This window comes from Oncorhynchus tshawytscha, linkage group LG09 (assembly GCF_018296145.1).
Source record: "Oncorhynchus tshawytscha isolate Ot180627B linkage group LG09, Otsh_v2.0, whole genome shotgun sequence".
Taxonomy (NCBI): Eukaryota; Metazoa; Chordata; class Actinopteri; order Salmoniformes; family Salmonidae; genus Oncorhynchus; species Oncorhynchus tshawytscha.
In genome coordinates, this window is record NC_056437.1 from 85,531,006 (window position 1) to 85,541,189 (window position 10,184).

General features: G+C 45.1%; 2 protein-coding genes across 2 annotated transcripts; both read right to left on the bottom strand.

Annotated features, from left to right (window-relative positions):
• Positions 1–4,819: 4,819 nt before the first annotated feature.
• Positions 4,820–5,811, bottom strand: LOC121847295 (GTPase IMAP family member 8-like). The gene is made up of 2 exons (XM_042327905.1): positions 5,403–5,811; positions 4,820–5,202 (listed from the first exon to the last, which is right to left on the bottom strand). Exons 1-2 carry the CDS (start codon positions 5,809–5,811, stop codon positions 4,820–4,822), a joined length of 792 nt encoding a protein of 263 aa, XP_042183839.1.
• Positions 5,812–5,862: 51 nt separating this feature from the next.
• LOC112236352 (GTPase IMAP family member 8-like) lies at positions 5,863–7,549 on the bottom strand. Its single transcript, XM_042327906.1, has 2 exons — positions 7,312–7,549; positions 5,863–6,101 (listed from the first exon to the last, which is right to left on the bottom strand). The coding sequence occupies exons 1-2, from the start codon at positions 7,457–7,459 to the stop codon at positions 5,863–5,865; spliced, it is 387 nt and encodes a 128-aa protein (XP_042183840.1). The 5' UTR covers positions 7,460–7,549.
• Between the last annotated feature and the right edge of the window lie 2,635 nt (positions 7,550–10,184).

The following is a 10,184-nucleotide window of genomic DNA, read 5'->3' on the forward strand; positions in this document are numbered from 1 at the left end:
TCCATCTTCTCCACTGCTGTCCCTTCGATGTGGATAGGGGCATGCTCCCTCTGCTGTTTCCTGAAGTTCTCAGATCATCTCCTTTGTTTTGTTGACGTTGAGTGTCCTCACTTCCTCCCTTTAGGCTGTCTCGTTGTTGGTAATCAAGCCTACTACTGTTGTGTCGTCTGCAAACTTGATGATTGAGTTGGAGGCGTGCATGGCCACGCAGTCATGGGTGAACAGGGAGTACTGGAGGGGGCTGAGAACGCTCAAGCCTAATGATGAGCTTGGAGGGTACTATGGTGTTGAATGCTGAGCTATAGGCAATGAACAGCATTCTTACACAGGTATTCCCCTTGTCCAGATGGGATAGGGCAGTGTGCAGTGTGATGGCGATTGCATCATCTGTGGACCTATTGGGGTGGGTAAGCAAATTGCAGTGGATCATGGGAGACAGGTAAGGTGGAAGTGTTATGATCCTTGACTAGTCTCTCAAAGCATTTCATTATGACAGAAGTGAGTGCTGCTGGGCAATAGTCATTTAGTTCAGTTACCTTTGCATTCTTGGGGAAGCCAAGCAGTCTCTGTTTCAGGCCAGGTGCCAAACCAATCACAGCTGATTCATCGCCAACACACAACCTGATTCATCGCCAACACAAAGTAGATAAACATTATGACAGCTGTGTCCAGCAGCTTTTTAATAACAGCTTGTTTTTTATTCATATGAAACCAGAAAGCATATGGCTCTATACATAATCAAGATACACTCTTTATGAGGGTATAGAAGTTCATGCCCTCCCCCTGATCTACAGTGTACCACCTCAGACAGACATCGACCCCCTTGGGGGGTCATGACATTGTAGCGTGGAGAGGGGAAGGGAAGGATGGCTGATTATATTTTTTACGAAGTCTAAATCATCCCTCTCTCTCCCTCCCTCTCCATGCCTGCTTCTCTCCCTACCTCCTTTTCCCATCCTCTCTCCACCTGGAAAAAATAGCAGGCGGTGAAACGTGATCCCGTATGTGTGTGTGGGGGCTGTCCTACTAATGGAGATGAATGTGGGCTCAGGACTGTCTCCTGGGCCAAACGGCCACTGCACCGCCATCACGCTGAGAGATCCATTTCTCTCCAGCTCGGGCCAGCAGCAAATCTTTTTTAATGAGTGGGGAGGGTTGAGACTCACAACCGGAGCTGTAAGATTGGGGGGGCATAGAGAGAAGAAGACTAGTGACTGGAGGACTATCCTATGCTGCGTCACCAGAACACACACTAACAATAACTTCTGTTCCCCCTGAACATGGAAGTGGGAACTCCACTCAGACGTCTTTCTATGCCTGCTGTGTTAGGCTGTTGGAGGCTAAAAGAGGATGGATGATAAAGCAAGAGAGTGAGAAAGAGAGGGAGGAGTGGATAAAGGGATTGATATTCATGAGGAATAATGCAGTGAGATGCAGAGAGAGACTGAGAGAGATAAAGAGGTCATGATTGCAAACAAGTCACCTCTTTGGCTCACCGTGGAGGAAGTCTTGCAAACACCAAATCTGCTCATCTCTTTCCTTCCTCCTCCCTTGTACACTCTTAGAAAAGGTGCTATCTGGAACCTAAAGGGTTCTCCGGCTGTCCCCATAGGAGAACCTTTCCACAGAAGGGTTCTATATGGAACCCAAAAGGGTTCTCCTTTGGGGACAGCCGAAGAACTCTTTGGAACCCTTTTTTTCCTAAGAGTGGAGTTTACATCTGTTGTTTTACAACATATTAAAACATCCCATATCCTCTCTGTTTACCATTTTGTACTTAGTCTCCTTTCTCTCCAGTCCAGGCAATGCTGGGATGGCAATCACAACCCTCTCTCCCATTGGCCAGTAAGGTGGGCGGTGGGGAGATGCACTCTGAACACACCAGGTGGGACCCTCCTCACTCTCTCCAAGCAGTCTGGGGATCGCTGCATAATGCATGCTCCCAGAATGGAACTTCTAGTCTGAGTAGGGAAAAACACACCAGGCCAGGGAAGAGACTGGATGCCGAGGCTATGTGTCAGAAAGTAAACAAGTGCATTTATGCCCCAAGAGCCTCACTTTATGGCTGTGGGATTTCTTTACTCTAAAATAGCCCAGTGTTGCTATTGACAAGGTGAATATTGGATGTAGAGAGTTAAACTAGAGGTTGACAAAAACAGTATTGAGAGGAAAGTACAATTGTCTGGCTGGTTTTGGCCTAAGTTTCACCCATTCTACAATGTCTGAGTAATATTTTTTACAGTACTGCCTATCTGGTGTATGAGACAATAAAACATCTATTTTTCATCAATCTGTCAATGTTGTAACCTCGTTCAGAGGGTCAACAAAAAATAGAGGGTCAAAAAAATAATAGCTTGGCAAAAACATCTTGCCATTTCTGGATTTCAATAAAAATTGCCCTATAAAAACACTTTACTTTGAGGTTCTTACATGTTGGCTTTAAAGGTAGATAGAGATTGACCTTGACTGCACCAGGCTTTGCAAAGTGTTTACTTACCCAGCCAGAAATCTATTAGCCGCTGTATGTCTGTGTGACTCATCTCTCTGGCTCTTGGACAAATTCTGAAAGGGTTTAGAAATGTAGCCTTCCAGCTTTATGGTATTCTAAGCTAACACAATGTCTGGTCTGCCTGAACCAACTTCCTGTTTTTCATTAACTGGAGATTGAAGATAATTTAGGACATGCTCTGTTTCTGCATCTCTCTCTCTCTCCCTATTCCTCCCCTTTCTCTCTCACTCTCTTTCTCTCTCCCTCTCACACATCTCAGGATGTTGCAAGATGGAGAGCAATTATGAATAGCACCTGAAGTGTTTTCTAACCTGAAGAGGAAAAACTCCATGCCCTTATTTATGAACAGTAGCTACCCAATGTGAAGACCTACAGTAACATTACAGTTTCCCTTCCAGTTGTGAATCAGCCCAGTTCTACTGTACATGTTCTGCTTCTGCTGTAGAGAGATGAGTCATCAGCCAGTGGGCTGAGGCTGGGGCTGCAGCACCTGCAGACAGTCACCACAGCACAGTCAGACAGTTTTCATCCTCAGCTTACCCACCACCTAAGAGGGTCACGGCTCTCAGTCTTTGTTGCTGTCAATTCTTTTACGTTAACTCAAACAAGTCTCATGAGCAAACACAAAAAAGACTCGCCTCTATGATATGTTTCATGATATATAATATGTTACTTTTATGGCATGACACGTGCTGTCATCTGGACCCTGATATGTCTTTATACAAGCCTCATAAGATAAATAAAATAATCATCTAGGAAATTATCTACAATAACTGATTTAAAATGACTGGTAATCTTGCATAATAATGGAGTGAAATATTTCATGTAGTGAATAGATACAGTAATCTATGCAGGAGACCAACCCCCACAATTGCTTGTCAGAGGGCTCCCCCTTGTGGAAAACACATGACATCATGAAGTTAATATACTGCCTCACCATTAGCATTAACTCCATCAATAAATCAATACTGTTAATTAGTTGTTACCTGAACAATGATGTTAGGGCATATTTAGATAAAACAAACAATCTATAACTTCATTTATATCATTTATGTTATTGTTGAACATCTCTCCTCTAGCAACTTTCCTCCACTTCTGCCTCCCCTGCATCAGAGGGAACAGCAGGCTTCTGTGTTGCTTTACTTTTGTCACTGAGTTCCTGTATGATGTCACAGCTGCGATCCAGACTCTGTCTGAGGTCCAGCAAGTCTCTCTGCATGCCTTCCAGGAGGTCCAGCTTAGACAGCTTCTTGTCAATGGATGACAGCACCCCCTGGTTACCATTATTTACAAGATCCTCCCCAACATCATTCAGCTCTGGGCTGTTGCTGGTGAGACAGTCCTCCTCCTCTACTATGAAAGACCCCATGGTTTTCTTCCACACCATTTGAAAATAGGAGTCAATGAAGGATTCAAGCTCCTCCAAATTACTGTTCCCCCATTGGACAATCAAGGACTGCATGCCTCCTGTTCTGGCAATCTCCTTGAGGGTCCTGTCCCTCAGCCTGGGGTGTCCAAGGGACTGTATATCCACTATGTCTGGTTCTTCACCAGCATTTTTCTGGTTCTTTGGGTTGCTGGACCAGGAGGAGAGCTTGGTGTCCTGGAGAGAACAGGGTGACCGGTTTCTACCATTCTGTCCATTCCATCTCAGATGATGGCTCTGAGTAGGTCCAGTGTGGAGACAGTCTGGGAGGGTCACCACTAGCATCTGTCTGCCCCCATGTTCCACATCAGCCCCTCCTGATTCCCTGAAGCACACTGGCCATGCTGGACAGAAACCCCTCCACATCCAGGATGGAGTGATTTGCTTCAGTCCACCATCCTCCACTGGCTTCTGGTAGTGCCAACTCCTGTACACCAAAGTCTGGGGCTCCTAAGTCATCTGGGGGTTAGAAGGTCCTCTGAACTAGCCACCTCACACGCTGCAACACAAGAGAGCTCTGTCAGAATAAATAGTAAATACATCATGAAATGATGCACTGTAAGTTCTATCTAATGTGCATCAGTCTTGCTTACCATCATGAAAGGGAGCATCTGTGTGGTTTGCTACAAGGCCCTCTCTGCCCTCTCCCATCACTCCATCCATCTCTGGCTCCTGCATCACTGTGAGACTCTTCCCAACCTATTATCTTCTCTGTAGAACCTCCAACCTCTCCTCCACCAGCATCTCCTCTATCTTCTGTAGCAGCTCAGTGACCTGTGCACCAGTCCCCTGGTTCTTACTGTCCAACACATGATATCTGTTGCCACACTTCTCGACAAGCCTCTGGGGCGGCTCTCCCTCACTCTCAATGCACTGCTCCATGGTCATGTCCCCCAGCCAGTCCCCAAAGGGAATAGGACCATGGTTATATTCCATACTTTCTCTCCGAGTGCCTCCAGGTGTTTTTCTGCTGTTCTCCAGACAGTGTGGCTGAAGGAGGAGCTCACATTCACAACCACCAGGACCACAGTTACCCCAGAGGCTGAGGGAGACATCAGGGAGCCAGGACCCACTGACAGCCAGCCTGGTGGGTCTAAAACTGTCACAGTCTCACCCCTGACCTTTCCTTGTCCTTCCACACAGTCAGTAGCATGGCACCCTACTTTAAAGTGCTCTCTGCCCAGGATGGTGTTTCCAGCAGAGCTCCTGCCTGTGTTGCGGCCACTCAGCAGCATTATTCTCAGCTCTGAGGGACAGTAGAGCTCCCCTGTCACAAACAAATAAGAATACTGTCATGTATAACATGTCTGCTTTGGACATAAAATGTATGAATACAAAGTGTTTCATTCACATTGTCAGATTTAAAGCACTATGAACAATTGCAAAATGTTCATCCTAAACATTTCACACCAATATGAATAGAATCAGACACCTAAAGTGCATTTGAGAGAGATTGATTTAACTCACCTAATAGAGATCTGGCAGTCTCTCTTTGTTTCTGCCTCCTCGTCAGTCTCTCCCCTGCTCTTTTCTGTTCTTCCCTCCTCTTCTCCTGCAGAATCCCACCCTCAATCTTACAGTAACTACTGCTGTTGAATGACATCAGTTCCTCAATCTTTCTCATCAGTTCCGTAACCTGAAATCCTGAGTTGCTTCTATTGTTGAGGACATGATACCTGTTGCCACACTTCTCCACAAGCCACTGGAGGGCCTCCCCCTCACTCTCAATGTGCTGCTCGATGGTTGTGTCTCCCAGCCAGTCCCCAAAGTTGAACAGGACGATGATGTGAGCCCAGACTGCGTCTGTGATGAGCTCTAGGTGCTCCTGCACAGCTCTCCTGTTGGTCCCTGTGAAGGACCGGTCCACACGCACCATCAGCAGGAGGGCATGTGGACCAGGGGAGCAAAGAGATACAGGAGATAGTGTCTAGTGTCTGTCAAAAACAGGACTATCCTGAGAGAAGTAATTCATCCACCAGCCTGGAGTGTCCACCACAGTGACTTGTCTCCCGGCAACATCACCTGCTCCCACCATCCATTGCACTGTTCTCCTTCTGACCTCAAAGCTTCCTCCTTGACCCAGGATGGTGTTTCCTGCTGAACTCTTCCCTGAGCCCCGAGCTCCAAGCAGCACGACTCTGATTTCGGAGAGATGACATGACTCCCCTGGTAGAAAAGAAGAAAACAATGCAACATCATAATAGATAGTGCTTACGTTGTCATTTTTGACAAGGAGCACATGTGCGCCTAAGTTGGAAAATGTAGGAGCACACAATGAAATGTAGCAGAAATAGAAATATTTTTTTATTTTTATTTAACCAGGTAGGCCAGTTGAGAACAAGTTCCCATTTACAACTGCGACCTGGCCAAGATAAAGCAAAGCAGTGCGACACAAACAACATGGAATAAACAAAAGTAGAGTCAATAACACAACAGAAAAAGTCTATATACAGTGTGTGCAAATGGCGTAAGGAGGTAAGGCAATAAATAGGCCATAGTAGCGAAGTAATTACAATTTAGAAAATTAACAAGGGAATGATAGATGTGCAGATGAGGATGTACAAGTAGAAATACTGGTGTGCAAAAGAGCAACAAAGTAAATAAAAACAATATGGGGATGAGGCAGGTAGATTGGATGGGATATTTACAGATGGGCTGTGTGCACCTGCAGCGATCGGTTAGCTGCTCAGATAGCTGATGCTTAAAGTTAGTGAGGGAGATATAAGTCTCCAACTTCAGCGATTTTGCAATTCGTTCCAGTCATTGGTAGCAGAGAACTGGAAGGAAAGGTGGCCAAAGTTGGTGTTTGCTTTGGGGATGACCAGTGAGATATACCGGCTGGAGCGCGTGCTACGGGTGGGTGTTGTTATGGTGACCAGTGAGCTGAGATAAGCTAGCATAGACTTATAGATGACCTGGAGCCAATGGGTCTGGCGACGAATATGTAGCAAGGGCCAGCCAACGAGAGCATACATGTCGCAGTGGTGGGTGGTATATGGGGCTTTGGTGACAAAATGGATGGCACTGTGATAGACTGCATCCAGTTTGCTGAGCAGAGTGTTGGAGGCTATTTTGTAAATGACATCGCTGAAGTCGAGGATCGGTAGGATAGTCAATTTTACGAGGGTATGTTTGGAAGGAGGCTTGGTTGCGAAATAGGAAGCCGATTCTAGATCAATTTTGAATTGGAGATGTATAATATGAATCTGGAAGGAGAGTTTACAGTCTAGCCAGACACCTAGGTATTTGTAGTTGTCCACATTTGAGGTAATAAAGCTAGAATCCTTCATTTTTGAATTCAAGAAATATTCTAAAATCTACTGTTGGCAATATGGCAAAGCATTGTGTACTAAGAACCATCTCAGTGATAACTCACCATTGAGCAGAGATCTCTGTTTCTGCATCTTCATCAATCTCTGCTGAGCCCTTTGCTCCACTATCCTCTTCTTTTCCTCCACCTCTTGTAAAAGCAGTCCCTCCATTTTAAAACAGCTGTCACTATTTTCTGTCACCAGTCTCTGCATCTTCCTGAACAGCTCTGTGACCTGATTTCCACCTGGTCCACTCTTCAAGTTCAGGCAGTGATACCTATGACTGCATTTCTCCACCAGCCACAGGGGGCCATGCCTCCTCTCTTGACTTGCTGCTCCATGTGCATGTGTCCAGGCCAGTCACTGCAGATGAAGACGACCATACAGTGACTCCACACTCTCTCACTGAGGAAGAGCCAGGTGCTCCTCTACAGCCCTGCGGCGCTTCTCACAGAACACTGAGTGTGTCTTAATGACGATAAGGAAAATATGGGGTCCTGGGGTGGACAGAGAGACACTGCGCACTATCTCCCTTTTCACCAGCTGAGGCGTGTCCTGCACCTTGAAGTCACAACACCAGCCAGGTGTGTCCACCACAGTAACCCACCCACCTGCCACCTCTCCCACCCTCCTAGAACACGTAGTCCGCTCCTTGATGACAAACTCCTCCCTGTCCAGCAGCACATTGCCTACTTCGCTCTTCCCAGAGTTTCTGCTGCCAAGAAGGATAACTTTCAGGTCTGAGTGACACACAAACAAGAGACGTGAGAGTTACTGTTCATGCTAGTGCACATTTTGTGTTATACTGCCCGACATTAGGCTTCCATTTTAAAGGGACTGTCATTCCACAATGATTAATGAATAAATTGTAAAAACACACACGTACAGTGCATGCACAAGTACATACACAAACACACACACACGTAGTCACAAGTACATACACAAACACACACTTATAGTCACAAGTACATACACAACACACACACACACACACACACACAAGTACACACAAACACAAACATGTACAGTCACAAGTACATACATAAAACACACGCACTTATGCTCACAAGTACAGTGCATACACAAACAGACACAGATAACATGCAGCTGTGTGTGTATTACGCCACTATGAACTACTGATAACGTGGTGTATTGACAACTTGATCAGATGTCTGTCACGTTGCCTTATTGCACATAGTATTTACCTGCTACACACAGTATGTACCTGTACCTACACACAGTATGTACCTGCCACACACAGTATGTACCTGCCACGCACAGTATGTACCTGCCACACACAGTATGTACCTGCCACACACAGTATGTACCTGCCACATACAGTATGTACCTGCTACACACAGTATGCACCTGCACACACAGTATGTACCTGCCACACACAGTATGTACCTGCCACACACAGTATGTACCTGCCACACACAGTATGTACCTGCTACACACAGTATGTACCTGCTACACACAGTATGTACCTGCTACACACAGTATACATACAGTACATGGAGATATCATAAAAACATTAATAGTTGCTATAAGTAATGGTAATGTTGCCTAGAAATATCAGTACACGCACCACATTGATAGAACAGGGCAGTTAATCATCTTAACTTACATTAAACTGGCCATGTTAGGGTTAGAGTAATACTTTTACACTGACTGATGCTAAAGTTATTACAGTTTTTTTCTCAGTCGCTTTGGTGCATTTTCACAGCATCCCTAACATGTGCAAAATAAGTGCATTACTCAGAACAATTTGTACAAACTGCAATATACAATAGATATGTTTCTAAAGCTAGTCAGTCACTAAAACTCCTTAGTACATCTCTCACAAGTAAATATTCATGCCAATGATCATGTCAGTAAGTCAATGAGTCATTGTTCACGACCAAAGGTCGTCAAAATGTTTAGGCATGTTGTCAATGTAACTGTGTACCTCGACCGTATTACCTGATGTAAACTTAGGCTACAGTTTGGATGACAGTTACTGTATTGAAAATGCACAAGGCTGCACTTCTATGACATATTGTCACGTTCTGACCATCGTTCTTGTGTGTTTTCCTTGTTTTAGTGTTGGTCAGGACTTGAGCTGGGTGGGCATTCTATGTTGTGTGTCTGGTTTGTCTATTTCTATGTTTGGCCTGATATGGTTCTCAATCAGAGGCAGGTGTTAGTCATTGTCTCTGATTGGGAACCATATTTAGGTAGCCTGTTTTGTGTTGGGTTTTGTTCTGGTCTTTGTGGCACCAGATAGGACTGTTTTGGTTTTTCACATTTCTTGTTTTGTAGATTGTTGTATTTTCATCTTTATTAAAGATGTACAAAACTAACCACGCTGCATTTTGGTCCGCCTCTCTTTCACCAGAAGAAAACCGTTACACATATCAATTTCAACAGTACTATTTACATATTACTGTATGTGGGTTATTGATTGAAAGAGACTGGACAACCGAAGGGGCACAAAGGAAAAAAACTAAATTAGAAAGAAACACAAGACGTTCCTGTCTGTCGGCCCACATTCTCATCCACATCACACCGGATATTTCCCTTCCAATGCAACGTGGAAAGAATCTTTTGGAATGACTTATCCATCCTCTGCAGGAGTATACTGTGATGTCCTCACATGCTGCATCCATTGCAGCCAGCAGGGTCATCTGTGTGTGTGGCTGACGATCGTACACCTTCCACCTCCATGCTGAACATAACTCCTCAATTGGGTTAAGGAATGGTGAATAAGGTGGGAGGAATTCTATGAGCATCCTCGGGTGGGTCACAAACCATTGCCTTATGATGTTTGATCGATGGAAACTCACATTATCCAAGATAGCAGCACACATGGTGATATTTCCTCCCAGTTGGCCTGGCAAATCCACAGTAGCTCTGTGACCAATTTATATTCCGACCCCGCCTTCTGCATTTGGTCAGG